This window comes from Corticium candelabrum, chromosome 14 (assembly GCF_963422355.1).
Source record: "Corticium candelabrum chromosome 14, ooCorCand1.1, whole genome shotgun sequence".
In the NCBI taxonomy this organism is placed as follows: Eukaryota; Metazoa; Porifera; class Homoscleromorpha; order Homosclerophorida; family Plakinidae; genus Corticium; species Corticium candelabrum.
This window is the reverse complement of record NC_085098.1, coordinates 4,453,065-4,473,064: the sequence shown is the minus strand read 5'-3', so window position 1 is coordinate 4,473,064 and position 20,000 is coordinate 4,453,065. Positions and strand designations below refer to the sequence as shown.

The 20,000-nt window shown below is 40.4% G+C and overlaps 2 protein-coding genes across 2 annotated transcripts in view; both read left to right on the top strand.

The window, feature by feature from the left end:
* Positions 1-7,000, top strand: part of LOC134189768 (ubiquitin carboxyl-terminal hydrolase 46-like) — an 8,922-nt gene extending 1,922 nt beyond the window's left edge. Inside the window, exons 5-11 of the mRNA XM_062658139.1 lie at positions 635-834; positions 2,519-2,595; positions 2,661-2,744; positions 6,013-6,145; positions 6,211-6,263; positions 6,553-6,631; positions 6,687-7,000. Of these exons, the coding sequence (XP_062514123.1) occupies positions 635-834; positions 2,519-2,595; positions 2,661-2,744; positions 6,013-6,145; positions 6,211-6,263; positions 6,553-6,631; positions 6,687-6,791 (731 nt within the window). The 3' untranslated portion in view covers positions 6,792-7,000. The remainder of the gene's footprint in view (positions 1-634; positions 835-2,518; positions 2,596-2,660; positions 2,745-6,012; positions 6,146-6,210; positions 6,264-6,552; positions 6,632-6,686) is intronic.
* Positions 7,001-7,775: 775 nt separating this feature from the next.
* The window catches only part of LOC134189571 (cyclin-A2-like), a 13,232-nt gene continuing 1,007 nt past the window's right edge, over positions 7,776-20,000 (top strand). The window contains exons 1-5 of the mRNA XM_062657883.1: positions 7,776-8,060; positions 8,119-8,428; positions 11,419-11,582; positions 18,612-18,911; positions 19,843-19,971. Of these exons, the coding sequence (XP_062513867.1) occupies positions 7,926-8,060; positions 8,119-8,428; positions 11,419-11,582; positions 18,612-18,911; positions 19,843-19,971 (1,038 nt within the window). The 5' untranslated portion in view covers positions 7,776-7,925. The remainder of the gene's footprint in view (positions 8,061-8,118; positions 8,429-11,418; positions 11,583-18,611; positions 18,912-19,842; positions 19,972-20,000) is intronic.

The following is a 20,000-nucleotide window of genomic DNA, read 5'->3' as shown; positions in this document are numbered from 1 at the left end:
TGGACAGAATTTGGATCTTGATGTTTCACTTGCTCATCTATGGAGTCAGGTTATTATTAAGAGGGCTAGAAGGAAAAACGTTCATACTGCCACAACAGAAGAAGAAAAGAAAATGAAAAACGTTCAGAAGAGCTTGTTTCAGGAGAGTATGTATAACCTCATCCCCATACTCACATAGGTTTGGCAGTGTGCAGTTCCCGTATGACACTTTCTTGACTGTGCCATTCAAGGCCAAATCTATTAGCTAATCTATGACTTTGTTGTTTGCAAGAACTGGTTTGCTTTTAACAAAATTTTACCGTATGTACAAGTACAGTCTATATGAAAATAGAGTATCTGTCTGTTTGTCTGTCTGTTTTTGTCTGTCTGTCTTGTTTGTCTGTTTGTCTGTCTGTCCTGTCTGTCTGTGTCTGTCTGTTTGTTTGTCTGTTGCTCTGTCCGGCCGTCTGTCTGTTTGTGTATTTGTCTGTTTGTTGGTTTGTTTGTGTGTCTATCTGTCTGTTCTGTTTGTCTGTCTGTCTGTCTGTCTGTCTTCTGTCATTTTGCTGTTTGTGTAAACCTGCAGTTGCTAATTTGTGTACTGTAAATATTTTTTGCGTGCGTTCTTTGCTAAAACAATGTACATTTGATTTAGAGCTATTTGACAACATGCAGCAACAGGATGCCCATGAATTTCTGAACTACCTGCTCAACACCGTGGCAGACCTGGTCACAGTTGAGACAAAAACATCTGGAGCTGAAAGCAAAGCCAGCGATGCATCAGTCAAGACATGGGTCCACGAGATCTTCGAAGGCGTACTAACAAATGAAACTCGCTGCTTGACATGCGAAACGGTCAGTCTTTGCTTGTAGTTCGTCATCATACTTTCATCTTTTTGTGTTGCTGTCTTGTTCTTGTTATGCTCACTTGCATGTCTCAACGTTTGTTTAATTGCAGTCTCTAAGGTCAGTTTTTGCTCTACTACGGTATTATCTCTGATACAAACACGTCCTTCTTATTTTCTTCAAAGTGCCTGATAGATGTGTCTTTACTAGAGACGTGTCTTTGTTAGAGACTGCGTTTTATATAGTTTCATTGTGCTTACATTAACAATACAATTTAGCTATCATTACCATTCAATACGCTACGTTTGACTACTGGTATACTGGTAATAGTGTGATATGTACTTTTATTGGAGACTGTGGCTTTTATTCTTTGGATGAGGTCACGAAGTGTAATTTTATTAGAGAAGTAACTGTATTGGACTATGTGATTATATTAGAGATAATGCTGTAGTCACTGACGTGTAAAGACAACAAGTTAGTTGGCAGCAAATAGGTTTACTGGTCATTCATGCATTTCTCCAAATGGGTCTGATAATCAAGATCCACTTTTTAGCATGTAGTTCTTGTTTTTTTAAGATGCGGTAGCAACATTGGTTCATATCCTGACAAAGTAATTGTGAACGTTTGTATACCTCGCCTCAAACAAATTTGCAAACAGTTTGATTGTAAGCTTACTGCTTTGTACAGTGTTTATATCACATTCAGGTGCAAGCATTCAAAGAACATACTGCTTGGTGTCTCACATCCAAGCACCATCTACAACTGCATGGTTTCCAGTTTATATGTAGTGTTGCTATTTTTTGGTCCGACATTATTGTCATATCCGTAAAGATTGCATTTCTCTCAGAAGAGATTTTAGTCTTGATGATTCTATTCCCAGCATTTAGTTATCTTAGTCGTCGTTGTTACTGTAATTCCTCGAACAGTAAACCGTAGATCTGATCAGTGTGAAAAATAGTAACCCATGTGCAGTTAAACCTGTGCCTTAGATGTCAGAGACTGCGACATTGCGCATGTTTAGTATTTCAAATTTAGTATAGTTTGACGGAAGAGACACAGTAAGACAAAGATGAAGACAATGATCATGACAATGAGGACAGTATGGTTTTATGATGAGGACACTGAGTAAACTACTGGTAACTGAATAGGGGTTACCCTAACTGTTTGAATGCGTCAAGATTGTGTTCCTCTAATAGTTGCATAACTCTTTACTTCAACTTGAACCACGATAGCAGACATTGAAAAATAGTAACTCGTGCTCGATTAGTAATCCTGCTTAAATAGTAACTCATAGCTCTGATCAGTTTGAAAAAATAGTAAACCACGGGTTACTATTTGCGAGGAAATACGGTATGTTTAGACATGTACCCTTACTGGTTACTAATACACGAACTGGTTACTGGCTAATAACAATTTATAGTCAGTTGCCATATGAAACGTTTAGTCTCCATGGCCATTAAAGTAGTTCCTACTTACTAAGTTGGGGGTTGTTTTGTATGTTTTTCTGCTCACCTACTCATGACACTTATTCCACTCACCTGCTTGACACTTGATTTATTTGTGTCCATGTTTCTGCTGTGTTTGTTATAATGCTGTTTCTATTTGCTTGCTGTCTCCATCTTTTCTTGTTTGCATTTCTCTTGTTGAGGGGGGGGGGAGGGCATGGAGTAGTTCCATATTACACTGTGCTTAGGTAAGGAGTAAAGACGAAGAATTTCTGGATCTTTCTGTTGATATTCAGCAGCATTCGTCAATAACGTGTTGTCTAAAGTGAGAGCCCAAAGTTGTTCAGCGGGAGCACTCATCGAAGCATATTAATTTTTGTTGATATTTAGGTGTTTCTCTGGAACAGAGACACTGTGTTCTCAGTACAAATATTTTTGTGATACATGTTGTAGCAAACAAGAAGCCACCAAACGGTATAATCAATCATTGGAGGTTTTCTAAATTTAATTATTATGTGTGAACTTGTAGCATAGTTTGAATACTCTAAATCAAGTAAATTTCATAAGTAAAAAAGTCAAAAATTAAAACGTTTTTAGGAGCAATTTGATTTGAAAACATGCTTGAAGGCTATGCTGAAAACAGCTTTAATTAAGTTACTACTCACAGTAAGAATGACGGAATTGCGAGGGCACAACTTCTACGCATGTGCCATTGGTATTGTAACATAACTCTTATGAACCATGTCACTGGTGGTGTGACTGAAAGCAATAATTTGCAGCTTAAAAGGTTTAAGGCTCGTACAATCTCGTTTCTGCCAGACCCGACAGGGATTGTCAAGTTGGGATAAGGTAGCCTTGTTCCCAGACTCACGTGAGCCTGGCAGTGATCGGTTCCTGTATGACACTTTCAGCCTTCCGTACTGGATACTGCCAGGCTCATGTGAGTCTGGGGACGAGGCTAGGCTAAGGCTAGTGCCTTGGTTTGGCGCCAGGAATGCATCCTGGTGCCCAACGGAAATGACACGCCCATGCAGACACACCTGCCTACCTACCTATACTTAATAGTTATAACATGGGTGGTAGGGATGTTGGCGTGCTATATGACCCGAAGTTGTGAGGGCTTATCACCGAGATAATTGGACGAGGTCCAATTATCAAGGTGTTAAGCGCTCACGGCTGAGGTGTCTTATTATGCCAACATCTCGACCACCCATGTTATAATTGATTGATAACATATCAACTTGACTGTTTAGTGCACCCTTAATTGAATAAATGGTTATTGTGGGAAGAGGTGTTATATGGTTGACCTCAAGTGTTATATCATGACCTCGGGTGTTATATCGCTGATATAACACTTGCAATGGACCAATGAGCACACCTAAAGGTCACATGATATGTTATAAATAGTACATACACACATTTATACATTTTTTTGTTTACAAGGACCCTTAGGGCCCAGGTTAGATCCTGCAATCACTATTCTGCAATCTAACACCGCAATCTAACACTGCAATCTAACACTACTGTAGCAGAAGTCACTATCAGAAATCACTATGATGTACTTTACTCTTGCTGTACTTGCTGTAGATACTTGCTGTAGACAGAACCTGACACTCCGGAGAGAGAGGCAATTGTATGCTAGTTCCTTGCCCAAGGGAATTTATGTATGTGGCCCTCCCGCACTCAAACTCTGACCCGAAGGTCCCGGATGTTGCCAATCTCCAAATGTACACTCTAACCAATTGAGCCATATACATACATACATTTATACATACATACATATACAACATTTACATACACACATACATACATACATACATACATCTAGGGCGTCACGTGGGTCTCAAAAGTGAGAGGCTCATCAATAAATTTGAACAAGTGATGTCAAAACTAAGATGTTTTAATTAAGACTGCTTGATTCTCAAACAACACGAGATTAAATACAATAATAATATTAATGCACCATGCCCTCAAAGTGGGGGCTAGCACTTACTTTAGTACATAGGATGTGACGCCCTTGCATGCATACTCATGTACATATGTATGTATCATCATGGTACATTCAATCATGATGTCTTGTGTTCAGTCACAGTCGTGACGTCACCATCTGATTGAATAGCTTCAATCCTTGGTGCCAAATCTTTGCTTGCTTGGTGCCAAGACCAGCCTCTGGCCTGTGTCACCATAGTGCCAGTTGGCCACCCCTGCCCAAACAACGAGACCAATCACGAGTCTGCTGTAATATGTGAGAAGGCCAACGAAGAGATTGAGGCTCAACAGTCGTTCTCCAGTGGGACTAGTGGGAAGGGGCATAGAAAATTTCTCATTACAACAATGAACAGCGAGCTGATTTTCAGGAAAATTATGAAGCGATTAAACTTGGGAAATTAGTTGGTCCTTACAAAATTAACAAAATTAAAGTGGCTTAAAATATACTTGATTTAGAGTAAGTAACCATACCTACTTAAATAACGTTCCATCCTTGTCTTTCACCAAGTCTGTATGGGCTTTACATTATTTATTGCTGTAGACCACATGTTTACTAGAACTAAAGAGTAGGTTGTCATACGTAGGGTCTGCAGTCTGAAGCTCAGTTAGTGTTGATTAGTGCAACGACAATATTCAACTTGAATTAGTCAGCAACGTTTGTTTGGTATTATTGAAATTTTAAAGTTATCGGTGAGGTCTTGGTACATACTTTACCATGCTGCTCAACCTCAGAAGGTAAAGAGTTACTCGAATGATTACAGTAGATAGCAATTTCTTGTGTTAAATTGGTCTGTGAGGCTGTCAGTTTGTCTCTCAAATTGATAATTCTCTATGTTTTATTGTTGAGGCATCGTTTGACTAACTTGTAAAAGTAACTATGACAAGTAGTTGCATGTCTGATGAACGATATCCTGTAATCTTGTTTATCTAATCACGTCTGTATACAAGGCAGCATGGAGGGTTGAGTGTGTGAGATGACAAATGTGTAGTGTGGTTACAATACTGTACTGAGAGGTGACTATTCTGGAAAGAAACAGGTGAGTGTTACCATGTAACGTTGAGTCACAAACTTGTACCAGATATCACTGCAATGACGAGTGTCTTGCTGGCATTTGTGTGCTTTTCTGTTTGAACATTTAAGGCTATGAGCATCTGTTGTGTTGTATGTGACATCATTTCTTTAACGAGTGGTGGGATAAGGGAAAGTCAAACAAGCAGTGGTTGGGGATCCAAGGGATTACACAGTGTCAGAGCCCTGACTGTCGCACTTTTTTTTGGTCAGCGTGTTTTGTGAATAGTCTGGCATATTCAGACATCAGCATACTCTATCCATTGGTGTAGTGTTGGGGAGGGGGGGGGGGTGAGGAGGCTAAGGCCTCCCCTATCTTTGTAGCCGTTTTCCCTCAGGTTACCAAACAGTGAGATGAATCTTTGTCCATCACACTGTCCCGGCAATGGCAGATGTTCATACTGTTGCAAGTAAAAAGAAAAATGGGCATGGCTTTGAAGTGTCATCAAACTTGAGGACCACGCTATGCGGGTGCTTTATCACATGAAACATACTGACAGTTACAAGACGGAATCGTAGTGTAGATTTGATTCTGTTAATAGGTTGTGGTATGGCAGTTTATTGAATGTATGTTATTTTAATTTAGTTTTTAATAGTGATGTTGGATTTTATGATACTGTTTTATTGAGAAATTTGTTTTGGAAATGTTTGACGTGTTGATTCGGATATTGTGATTGGTTGCAGAATGAGAATTAAGAAACTTCCTCCAGTGTTGGCTCTTCATCTGAAACGATTTAAGTTCATGGAGTCTTCTCAACGTTATCAGAAACTAGCATATCGAGTTGTGTTTCCGATGGAGTTGAAACTGCAGAATACAGTAGGTGTTCGTGATGGTGTGATGTGTTGATGTTAGACCTTGTTGACGTGGCGTTCATTTTGTAGGAAGATCCTGATCGTCTCTACAGTCTGTTTGCTGTTGTCGTTCACTGTGGAAGGTGTGTGTGTGTGTGTGTGTGTGTGTGTGTGTGTGTGTGTGTGTGTGTGTGTGTGTGTGTGTGTGTGCATGTGCGTGCGTGCATGTGTGCATGCGTGCATGTGTGTGTGCTTGCGTGCATGTGTGTGTGCTTGCGTGCATGCGTGTGTGCATGTGTGTGTGCGTGTGTGTGCGTGTGCGCGTGTGTGTGGATGCGTGTGTGTGTGTGCACGTGTGTGTTTGTGTATTGCGTTAATACTATAACAAGCTCTTGTCAGCTCTCACTTTCATTATCTTGCCTTGTTTATCAGCGGTCCTCATCGAGGTCATTACATTGCTATTGTAAAGAGTTATGGATTTTGGTTGTTGTTTGATGACGATATAGTGGAGGTAACCTCACATAGTTTTACTTCACTCTTTTGTACCATCCTGTCGTCTTTCACAGAGAATTGAGCCTCAAGCGATGGCCGAGTTCTTCGGTGTGGCCGCAGAGAATCCAAAGTCATCAGAAGCGAGCTACATTTTATTTTACGAAAGTCAAATTGATTAGTATAAACTTGCTGATTAAAATCATTTTGTTACGTGTACTGTCGATAGTTACACACATTTGTACAGTAGTCTCTCTTTTGCTGTGCACATAGTGGTGAGTAGTGTGGTTTATTGTACTATGATTTTACTAGGAGCTTTACAAGATTGTACTTAAGCAGCACATGATACATGTAGCCCTCTGTAAACATACACATATATGACATATGGTACTCTTGACAATTGCGTCAACTCTGCATGTGTAACATGCCTGATTTTTTCACAACCGGGTTTTTCTGTTGAATGACTCTGAAACTGATGGGAGTGTAGGCAGTATGTGGTAAGTGCTGTTGGTCTTGCTTGTTTTGCTTTGCCGTTTGTTTATCCAGTGATAATAAACAGCTACTTTGAGTTCAGAGATCAAGACTGCAGACCTGTTAACAAGTAGACGTGTAGTGATTGAAACACTAAAATTTTGTATGACAAATTTAATTTTTAAAAATTTTAGTGTTGTTGACATCAACACGATATCGATTGTACATGTACTATACGCTGTTTACGTAAAGGAGTAGAAGCAAGGCATAAAAGTTATAGAAACGAACTGCTTGAGGTTATTTATTATGATATGCTAGATGTTAGATTAATTTTTTAGAAATATACAGTGTACAGGCTTAGTAGTCTCGCGTGGCCAGACCTTTGGTGTACGCGGGGCGGATAAGGTTTAAGACGGCTCTGCTTTTTTAGTAAGATCACGGTCTCCACTGACAGGCACAACTTCCATATTTCTCTATTATTATGTTGTGCATTGTTTTGGAAAAAGTGACTGTGCGCAGTACGGTTTCAAATTGTATGGTATATGTTGTTCCCGGATGTGAGGTGTGTACAGCCTTTGTTGGTTTAACGCGCGTGAGAACCGCTGCCAGCGTACACTGCCCCGTGATTGGTCCGTTTGTTTAACCGCCTCCTTATACCTATTGATATCACCGTATTTTCTGCTCAAGCGCGAAAATGGATTCACCTCCCATTTGAAGTGAAACGTCCAGTCTTGCTATTTGCGATTCCTACAGAGCGGCGCACTCTTGCCACCTTCGTTTCGAACCACTCAAACACGTCAACCCCGAACAAGCCGCTGCGGCACAGAAACACACGCCAGAGCGCAATGAATCAGACGAGGAGGAAACGAAACGAACTAGCCGACACGTCAGAAGGCAGCAGTGCCACGAAACGCGTCGCTCTCGGGACTCTGCGCCCGTCGGACTTGCAGAGAAGGAAACAAGTTGTCTCAAAAGTGGCGGTAAGCGACACTGAATCGAATCATTTGCCGACTGTTACATGTTTTCGTACGATTTCAGGTGTCGCGGACTCGTCTGACAACGTTTGATAACAAGGAAAACGACTACTGGAAGCAGGCGCTTGGTTTAGAGTCGAAAAAGGAGGAGGTTGATGCTGCAGAGCCGAAGCTCGATTCGATGACTTCCAGCAGGTTTCTCTCGATTGCTTCACGCGGACTGGGCAGTCTGCCTATGAGAGTGCCTCGAGAAGACGTGGAGAGAAGACAGTCGGGTAGTTCGATGGAGAATGAGGCGTTGATGTCGTCAGAGAGAGTGAGCCTGTCGGATTTGTCGTTTCAGTTGCCTCAGTCGACGTCGCTCTTCAGTCCAGGTGCTGAGAATTTGTCTGTTTACTTGTTTACAATCGGTTGATGTCGTTGTGTTTGTTGTCTGTCACAGTGGAAGTCTCTGCTTCCCTGCATGTCTTGTCAAGCAATCAGTCAGTCTGTCCGTTTGTCTGTCTGTTGTTTGTCATATTTTGTTTGTCTGTGGCTGGTTTGACGCAGTTGCATGCCGGTTTTGCTGTCTGTTTGGCGTCTCTTCATGCATATAATGATCACTGGTTGACTCATCAAATGCTATTTGTTACCACTTGTCAAATTCTGAGCAAGTGCAGATGTCGTTGTTATTGAAATTGGGTATTGATATTGGTTATTTGAATACTCTCTTACTATCGTTTCTCAGCGTCAGTACTTTTATCATACTGTCACACATAAAATGATTTGAATAACAGTCAGTTTTACAACACTCTCAGTCATTGGTTTGTATGGCTACGATATGAATCAAACTCTCAAAAATTTGGTTGTTTGTTTCGTGAATCCATAAAGAATGGTCACGGAAATTAGCGACATGTAATGATGTTGGATGGATCTATCAAGTCGGTCAAAGCACGTGCATTTATCATGTGCCAGTCATCATGTTCTTTGAAATATTTACTTGCCACAGGTGAAGCCGCATTCTTGGTCTTGGCGGTGTGAGCAAATCTGTCATTGTGTGAAATATCGTCTGAAAATGAAACAATTTGCAAGAAGTTGGGGAGCAATGGCAGTGGTTTTGTGTGTGGTGTACGTATACAAAGTCATAGCACAGCGAAATTGCCGGTAGGGACATAATAAGATGAAACAGCGAAGCAGATGTGTTCACGTGACTAACATTTGACTGCCTCATCTCCAAACACAGTTGAATCTACATAATTATACAACATTGACACCAATAGCCAATCATAATGTTAATTGCTGGCACCCAGGTCTGTATATATCATACCATATTCAGGGTTCTAGCCAAGGTTTTTGGAAGACATAGTGGTATGGATGTGGCATGTAGTGTCTGTATAACTTTCTAGGAATCTGTCTCATTACTATTACCAGGCAACAAATTTAATTACAATACTATATAGGTAATACCGTATGCGATTTAGAGAGTCATGATTGACAAGTCTCCACCTTTTTCCTCATTATCACTCTGTTGATAATAAACATTTTAAGAGGTAATGAACGGATTCTATGGGCACGTTTCTTTCTTCTCTTCTGCCTCTGGAAGAGTTGTCTGGAAGAGCTGGCAGAGACGGAAGAGGTTTGAATAAAGCAATGATATAGAAGGTGCTGAGCATGCGCTCGTGTTAATTCTTGGGCATTGGATGATTTCATTTCAAACTAGCAGGAGTGGTAGCAAAGGTGATGTTGCTGCTTCTTTCTGATGACAAAATGAAATTTATGTCATCTGGAGAGCTTGAACAAGTTGTTACGCATTTGCTAACTAAACGACAATGAAAAAGAAACACAGCAGAGTTACACCTTAGCATGCCTGGCTTGAACCCTGATATTATTATATGGTATGGCCAAACGTTTCCAATTCTTTGCTTTTTTATCAACTCTACTAGATGATCTCATAGCAAAACATCAAGGGTGTACAAGATTTGTTGAAAACATTTATTTGTAGTAAGTTATTGGACACGAACAATATACGATGAGAGATACTATTACAGCAGCAGATTCGTTGTGTATTTAGTGACAGGTACCTGCGTGAGTGAGTCAGATGATACTTATGTAGGATAATTTCAGAGTTGGACAATGTGACCACTTTATTTTTGATTTCTTGTTCATACTGATAGGAATAAAACAAATTGATGATTGTGTAGTTTGGTAGTGTTATTACTGCTTTCAGGATGTCGAGTCGGAGATGTGCATTCTAAATGATGTTGGATCTTTATTAAATGAGTTTCCAGGTGCCGAAGTGGTAGGCTGAGTGCATAGCTTAGTGGGTGACTTATCGAGTAGCGTATTCAAAGTGTAATGCTTGAATGACTTCTGGTCTGTGACCATTGTGTATGGATGCATGGTGTGTGGCTGACTCTGTCACACGCAGGACTGTGACACAAAGCAGTATTTGCATTTGGTCATACGTGGCCACCACAGAGACAGTGGATGAACTACCAATCACAGCCATCAAACGTTGTGAAGGAGTTTTTACCAAGACAGGCTACTGTTTATGTTTGAAAATTTGTAATAGTTTGCAACGATTCTATAGTCATGTCGGAAGGTGATGGAAATGGAGGTCTTAGCATGCACTAAAGGGTGTCAATAGGCAATGCACCATAACCTTTGGTATATTTGGAGACTCTTGCCTTCTTCAATGGCCATGATCAAAGCTTTTAAAGGCTCCTACATTATTTGAAGTTTTATGGCAGACGTAGTCGTCATCTTGGCAACCTCACAAATTTTTAGTTGTCAGGAAGTTTAAGACTTACATATATTTTATAGATATCAAATAATGATACTGATTGTTCTGGCAAATAAACAAAATACAAGGACTTCAGAGATGTCACTCGGTCTGACCTGAATAATTTCCTATTCTACTCTACAGGATAAAAACAAAAATTTATTGGGTCCACCATAACTGGAGTGACTTTAGTTGTCAGGATGGCAACCTTGCTGGTACATGTATAATGGGTCGTCACATGAACTCAGTTAGTTGTAAAATGACAACTTGATTACCACTTTTTTGAATGCTGTAGCATGCACTGATGGGTGTCGATAGGTAATGCACCCTAACCTTTGGTATTTATGGAGACTCTTGCTACTACTTCGACAGCCTTGATCAGAAGGCTCATAGTGGTGGAAGCAAGTGTAAACACATCTTTGATTCTTGGCTGTAAGTAGAGTTGTAATAATGTGGTTCAACCGTTGTCACTATGACTTTTACTATTGAATTACTGAGGAGTTACGTTCTGTTGTGTTTGTCAGTCTGCTGCTTTCTTGTTTGTCATTGGCATTTTTGTTTATTTCTTGTGGTTTATATACACGTGCATGTGTGTTTCAACAGCATCTCCAATGGTCGTATGCAACACTCCTACTGAATTTGTCACAACAGAGTCGCCGTGTCTTGTTCCACTGACCATTCCAGACGTCGACAGGGAACGTATACACGACGTCACGATGTGCTCGGAGTATGCAAAAGAAATCTATGATTACATGATACTACAAGAAGTAAGTGAACTGTGAAGTAAATGATATGTGAGTCGATCGTTGTGAGATGCTAATACATACAGTCACTTCACAGTGTACATTCCAAACGGTATGCAGTCAAATACAGACATTATTAAAGCTATTAAAGGGTAACTGACATGAAAAAATCAAAAAATTATTTTATTGCATTTTTTGTTTGTTCTTAATGTTCTTATGCCCCCAAAATTAAAAGTTTAATTTTTGAAGCTACATTCGTGAAGATATCAAGGCGTAAGCGTACCCGCCGTGACGTCACACAAGAGGAATGGAAGTGGCTAGAGCGCATGCTGGCAATAGAAAATGTCTGACGAGATAGTACACCTCTGGTTGCTGCTGGCTGCAGTAATGTGCTCAGAAAGAAAGCATGGCTTTGATTCGCTTCTCCAGTAATACCAAGATGTCAAAGAAATGAGCAGCGTGAGGAAACAGGCGAGAAATCGGTGGGATGGGCCAACTGCACGTTCAGACTCGTCTAGTGCATATTCTCAACCGGAATGTTTCGAAACGGAGGATAATGTTAGTGAGTCACTTACTGTGAGGCTTTGGGCTATTACCCAAGGTAAAAGGAGACTGAAGCCTGAAGCATCAAGCTGCGCTGGTGATTTGTGTACTAGGGAGCCATAATGAGAGGATTGCAACATGACAATGTGAGAAAGTCAACAAATACAGAAGGGGAGAAAAGGCTGAAAGAAAGCGTGAGAAATGAAGGGTAAGTCATGTAGAAATCATCAACTCACAAGACTTCGTGTGCTGGAAGTGGGTTGGAGAGAACATGAGTTGTACTGTCATCCATACTCACTAATTAATTGAATCATGAATTGATATCAGAAATCCAGATCTAACTGGCTTCTTCTCACCTTTTTCATTTTAAACAAACGAATATTTGAGAATTAGTCAATTACCCATGGTCAGAGCAAACAAGATTATGAAATCTCTTAATTAATTAAACCGACTCTAATTTATGAGGATGTTGGAAACTGCTGTAAAAGGATGGGTGGGAGGATTGTTGATAATTGATTACAATCTTCAGAAGTTTCAATCAACTCTCACAACCTACAAACAAAAATAACACCATTCACTGGTAGTTCCAGTGACAGTTAAGTTTTACATGAAAAACCCAACATATAATTATTGATGGCTTTCTTTTACTTGAGATACTGTATAGTGCCTGCTGACGTTTAAATTGTGACCTCATGGAATTTCCATTTATACAGAGCAGCCAACAACAATCTGTAAAAGCAACATTACTTTTATAAATAACTTGATATCGTATTGCATGTGTGCTAGCATTTTTAAATAACAAAGCTACTGTGTGAAGTACAACGGAAAATAAAAGAGCCATTTTGCCAAGACATTGTAAGTACATAGACAGTAATTCTAAACAACCAGAAACACAGCACCACTACCAACAACAATAACAACAACAATAATTGGCATTGCAACCAACAGTAAGGAATGAAAAAAGCTGTGCACTCATATACCTGCGAATGCTACGTACTGGAGTCCAGGACTAACACCAGGACACTGATCAGATTCTTCAGCATTGTTGACGTAATCCACATCAACATCAAGAGAAGCTCATCTCTTCGGTTCAAACTTACTTTCACGCTCTAGCAGTAGGTAGAAAATAGTCACAAGCAACTCTATCGATTGTAGAATTTTACAGGACTTACCCTTCATTTCTTATTCTTTCTTTCAGCCTTTTCTCCTCTTCTATATTTGTTGACTTTCTCACATTGTCACGTTGCATTGACTTTGTCTAGTATGAATCGCCAGCGCAGCTTGCTGCTTCAGGCTTCATTCTTCTTTTACCTTGGGGTAAAGCCCAAAGCCTCCTACTAATGTAATCCTCCGTTTCGAAACATTCCGGCTGAGAATACATGCTAGACGGGTCTGAACGTGTGGTTGGCCCATCCCACCGATTTCTCGTTTGTTTCACTCGTGTTGCCCATTACTTTCACATTTTGGCATTGTTGGAGAAGTGAATCAAAGCCACACTTCCTTTCTGAGCGCATTGCTGCAGCCAGCAGACAACCAGACGTTTACTTTCTCGTAGGACTTTACTATTGCCAGCATGCGCTCTAGCCACTTTCGTTTCTCTTGTGATGTCACGGCGGGTGTACGCCTACTAAACATCCGGAAGCAACTTTGCGCCTCAATATCTTCACGAATATAGCTTCAAAAATTAAACTTTAATTTTTTGGGCATACGAACATTAAGAACTAACGAAAAATGCAATATAATAATTTTTGATTTTTTTATGTCAGTTACCCTTTAAGAATTTTCATGGGCGCAAGTGCTTGTGCCTGTAACTTGCAATTTTGTGGTGTACAGGCACAACTTCGCTCTGAAGAGAGTTGGTGCAAAAAGTACCATCTTGTTATCTGTGCATCTACTCTGTAACTTGGTTATTTAATTAATATATATTGTGTAACTGTTAATAAAATTAAAAACCTATTCTGAGGTTGGTACAGTAGACCGGTGTTTATAAAGTTTTGATTAGCCACACAAGATTTGGTTGGATGTACCGACCAAACAGGACGTCCTGGTACAGATGCTAGCACAGGAAACTCTAACAAGTACTCCAGACATTGTGTTTTCTGCCTAGGATAGCTTGATTCTTATTGCTGCAATATACGTATCTCACATATTGCTGTTTTTGCGATCAATTTCTGACAAGAATATTTGACTGGGTAAATCGTCTAGGGTTTGATACAGCAATGTCTTAGCTAACTGAACTCCATCGGTTTGCCCGTTTTTGAGCACTGAAGATTTGGCTCTTAGCTTAGAGCATAGTACCCTGCATGCACTTCCAATTCTAGTTGTCGTCGTGTAAGTTGTCACAGGTACTAATCCAGTCGTTGTTTTGAACCCTGAGATCAGTGGAGTACTGCTCAGCTGGATAACGGCGTAACAGCAAGTTGGATTTGGGAATTATTTTCCATATGGTGGGAATGAGAAACTAACATATAATGAATGGTGGTCATATGGAGGTTAATATCTAGTATAGTGTATCCTTGCTTATCCGACTCTCTGTGGGTAGCAGATATTGAAAGAGAGTTGGATACATGAAACAAACAGATATGTGAAACATCTCAACCCCATATTTTTGTGAGATGTTGACACAAGACGATGTCTTCACCGTTGAAGAATGTTTACTTGCTGCTTTATTGTCAGCACTACACGCCTAGGTTTGTGAAAATTATATTTTCATTTACCGCCAGCATGCTACAAGGTGACTATTGTAAATTAGGGTTTTCACAAATGACGGTTGGGTGATAATTTTCCTCATTGAGGAACAAGGAACTTTGTCTGTTGTATAGAACTGTACCCCACATAGCTGATGGAATCAATGCGGCCAGGAGGGTAAAGCTTGCCTGAAGAAGTGTAGTCATTAATGGTGGCTTGACTGACTACTCAGGCATACTACAGTAGTAGCCACACACCTTGGCAACTCGGGACTACAATGTACTATTTTGAGTTAACTACCGTATTTGCACGTAATAGAGCCTTGGTGTATAAAATAATTTCATTTTTGGGGGTTTATACTAGGGCCTGGGCATTATTTTAGTCCCAGACGTATATACCACATGGTCTCAAAACTCTGTTGTTTGGTCAGTCATCCATCTAAACAGTCGAAGACAGAAATACCACAAATGTCTGCAATTATCCATTTACAAGATCAAAGGTACTGGCATCCGTACAGCATCAGTGTACATGCAGAAACTAAACACGGCACACGTAAACCTGAGTCGTTGAGCTGAAGCTCGTCAACAGCATTAGTATCAGTAATTGCAACGAAGACATGAGTTTAGCGGTAAGCATTTTCACTCAACATTGGTGCCAGCTCATCAAACGCACACAGACCTGACAAAGACGGATGTTCTGTGGACACCATTTTGTGTTTTGCGCATGCATATCCTGGGTGTACAGGACACATGGGCATGGGCAGTTTTTTTCTATGGCATAAAGTTATGACCTGCTGCACATGGGTGTATACACGGGCACGGGTGTTATTTCGGTATAGAAGATATTATGGGCAAATACCGTATATCTTTGAAGTGTGATACATATTATCATTCTGTAAGCTAAGTATTAGATTGCTTGCCATATGTCTGCGAAGACTTTCAATGAAAGCGGCAGTTATTATTCTGCCGATTCTGACCAATTAGGTCCTTGAAACAGTGTTTCCACTGGAAATTTCGATCATTAGCCACTTGGCTAAAGGTGTTGGTTCGATTGTAGCCAAGCGCTTTATTTCAGAGCTAAGAAAAAATTGCCCAAACATCAAACAGATAACAATCTCAATGACAATAACTATTGATTCAAGTGTAAAGGAACATTCCGGAGATACGCGCTAGCTGCTGGCTCCGCCTTTGCTCGCTAATGGGAAATCTATACTAACCAAGTTGGGTATCTGGGTGCTATCTCAAAGCAAACCCAACAGATGTACATAAAGAACGTTTAAAATCATAAAACTGATGGGGTCGTTTCAAGAATTTCGTCTTCTAAATGAAGCGTTTTTGCTTGCCATCAGATCACTTGAGCCTTACTGACGTAATCACATTCCCGGAAATGGTCTCTATGTTGTTTCCGTCACTCCAAGAATGGTGGAAACTGTCGTGCTACTTTCAGACTGTGTACAGACTGGCCTTATTTTTGTGCAATGTAATTCCGTCAGGCAACATTCGAGAGAATGGGCGTTTTGTGAGATTCTTTGGGAGTAAAGGCAATGGACACTGTCGTCGATTGTGTTCTAACAGTTTACGAAGCACTCATCAGCACGGAGGAACACTTTCTGCAAACTTTCTCGATCACCGGACCTTGCTATTTTGGCTGCACACTAAAGTTGCGTAGTTCTCCGGAGTGTTCCTTTAATCTGGTAGGGTAACATTTACTAATGGTCGATCACAACAAATGCAGTACTAATCTGTCACATGTCATACTCAATGGAATGTGACTTTAGAAAGACAAAGTCTACAAACCAGACTTCAAGTGTTCAGTGCCATCCTTCCTGGTTTTTATACCAAAGTTTAAAAGCTCTGTCAAAATCAAAGTCTTGAAGTTTTGGCCATTCTATATTCAGCATCATCAAAGTTCAGCATAATTGATTCAATGATAAAGTCATCATCATCATCATCTTCCTCATGGTCTCTATATCATCAATCTGCTTCCGATTTACTACAACGGTCATCTTCAGAACCATGACTGTCATCTTCACTTATGCTTATTTCTAGGGTGCATTCGATTGGGCTCTTCCAGAAGAGGCTCCGTGTGCACACCCCTCTTCTAACTTCTACAGTTCTGCTGCTATTGTCGAAAGAGCCAACTCTACCGACTTTGGTGCTCATTGGAAGAGCCTGTGCTGGAGAGGTTGGAAGAGGGGCGTGAACTTCCAGACTCTTCTGGAAGAGGCTGGAAGAGCCCAATCGAATGCGTCCCTAGTTTGACACTTACAGAAGCCGTACACAAAGAGCATGTGCAAAACATAAACAGAGCTAGTGCGAAACCAGAGCAAGTGCGAAAGATCAGCGTTTTAGTCCCTCCATTGCGTTGCACTATAAATATATATTTATATATATATATATATATATATATATACATATATGTAATTGCCATTGTTAGCGCATTCTAGTGCCTGTGCTTGCAAGATCTGATCCAGAGGAAGGCGTACGCAGTACACTGTAGCAGCTAGCCAAGTTGGCGAGGAGGCATTACTATTTTTTCGCCAGCGACATTTATTTGTAGCATTTGGCTATTTGGTGATCGTCCAGCGGAAACACTGCTTGAAGAGATTCTCAATGCGGCATTATAGGCTATACTATAAGCGCTTGCAGCCATGAAACTGTGCCTTTTATGGCTTTTCTTTTATTATGTTTGCTTTTTTAGTCACGCCAAGTAGACTCAAGTGCTTGAGTGGTATGGCATCCCTTTGTGGGTTTGACGTCTCCTCTGTAGTTGTTAATGCAGTCTAATATGCTTAAGTTAACTGAACACAATCAACAACTACAGAGTCTTGCCGCTAGACTTTGGGCAATCCAGTTTGTAAGAGTTTGAGCATTTATGGACGATTTTTTATTTTGGATGGTATATGTTTACAGCTTTCTTCTTAATTTGTACATGTGAACGATGCCAAGTTGTAACCCTAAAACCTTCTCATTCTGTACTTGACTTGATGAAGCCTCCTATAAGACGAGACAGTTAGAGAGAGCACTTGTATGCACTTTAAAGCTTCATGTTTGGCTTTAGTATGAAGGAGTCGTTCGTATAGTTATGCTTGCGATGACTTGTAATCATTGATCTTTAGATTTGAATCACAACCTTGCAGCAGAGTCTGTTGAAGGTTGTTGTCGGTGGCAACTTCTTAACATAAGACACACACAGACAGACACACACACACACACACACACACACACACACACACACACACACACGGCATAAATTTTACTGAACCTCATTGACTACAGTACGCTTTAGTACAACAAAAGGATATGGAACTGAGATGCAAGCATTGATAACATGTACAACTAAATGTCAAGCGTCTGATACTCTAATGAGAGAGTGATGTGACGTTTGCATTCTGTTATAAAGCAGGGATATCTGAGCAAAGCGTACGCTTTGTAGAAACCTCGATTGATATCTCAAAGTGCATTTAGAAAGACAAACTACACCTCAATTGTATTAAACAACCATTGAGACAGTGTTACGTGAAAGTGTCTTGTGTTGCAATAACGAATGTATTGGCAGTCATTGCATTGTTATTGTGACATTCTAAAGGGCTGTTGTCAACGGTGAAGGGTGACACACACACACACACACACACACACACACACACACACACACACACACACACACACACACACACACACTTGTCACAAATTACATTAGATATTGATATATCTATAGGTCAATAGACTACAGTTTTACCATAAAACCAATTTCTAGACATTTTTGTCATTTTTACTGCAATACATACTCAGACTCTAATAGTGTGTTTGTCATTCTTTCTAGCCAAAGTTTATGAGCAATCCATCGTATATGAAGAAGCAGCCTGACATCACTAACGCTATGCGTTCTATACTAGTAGATTGGTTGGTAGAGGTTGCGGATGAGTACAAGCTGCAGGCTCAGACTCTGTACCTCGCCATCTCATACATTGATCGCTTTCTCTCAAAAATGTCCGTCATGAGAGGTAAACTGCAGCTCGTTGGAGCAGCCAGCATGTTTGTAGCTGCAAAGTTTGAGGAGATTCACCCACCAGAAGTGGATGAATTTGTTTATATCACGGATGACACATACACAAGAAGTCAGGTATTATGGAATTGTGTGGACATGAAGATGCACGTGATTGTTTGTCTGTCTTTTCTGTCTGTCTGTCTGTCTGTTTGTCTGTCTGTCTTAGTTCTCTATTGAATACATCATCAAACCTAAAAGTGCAACATCACTAACTTTGTCTGTCTGTCTGTCTGTTTCACTAACACGACTTTTTGTAAGTGTGTGGTTGTTGCATGGTATAGTCGATGTACAAGTGTGTAACAATCTGTCCATGTACCAGTGCATTTGTTTGTGTGTCTGTCTGTCTGTTTGTGTTGTCTGCCTGTGTGTCTGTCAGCCTGTGTCTGTTGGTCGTATCTTTCAAACACGATTGCTATTACGGGCTAAACAAAATAGCTAATAGCAAACTGTTGGTCTGTTGGTCTGTCTGTCTGTCTGCCTATACTATACAATAACTTACTACAGAAAGCAGTAATCTTATGATTTCAACCCACTAGAGATCAAACAAAGTAAACCAACATTTGCATTGGATAACTCTAGTATAGATTCAACGATATGCTTCTTCACTAGAGTGGAGTCAAGCATTGCACCGACTAGTCGTGTCAATCTGTCTATCTTTATTATCACAAACATTCGTTCAAATCTCATAGTCATCTCAGAATTGACAAACGAATAGTTACTTACTCTACTCATTAGTAACAGGGATGATAAACTCAAGTTTTGCCAGTTTGCTTAGTCTCAACGTCATAGCATGACGCACTCATTGCCTGGATGTTATTACGTGTACACACACACACACACACACACACACACACACACACACACACACACACACACACACACACACACCACATGACACATGACTCCAGTAAAAACTAGGGTCTAACCAGGTGCATGACATCTGATATAGTGTAACACACACTGTTGTTGTCATTTCTAATCTCCATGTTTATGATTTCATGCGCAGGTACTGAAAATGGAACATCTGCTTTTGAAGGTGCTGACATTCGATCTGGCCGCACCTACCATACTCAATTTCCTGGACAGATATGTTACAGTGGCGGGAGCCAATGAGAGAACGGAACACCTGGCTAAGGTATGCAATGCCAGGAATTTTGTTGTGCA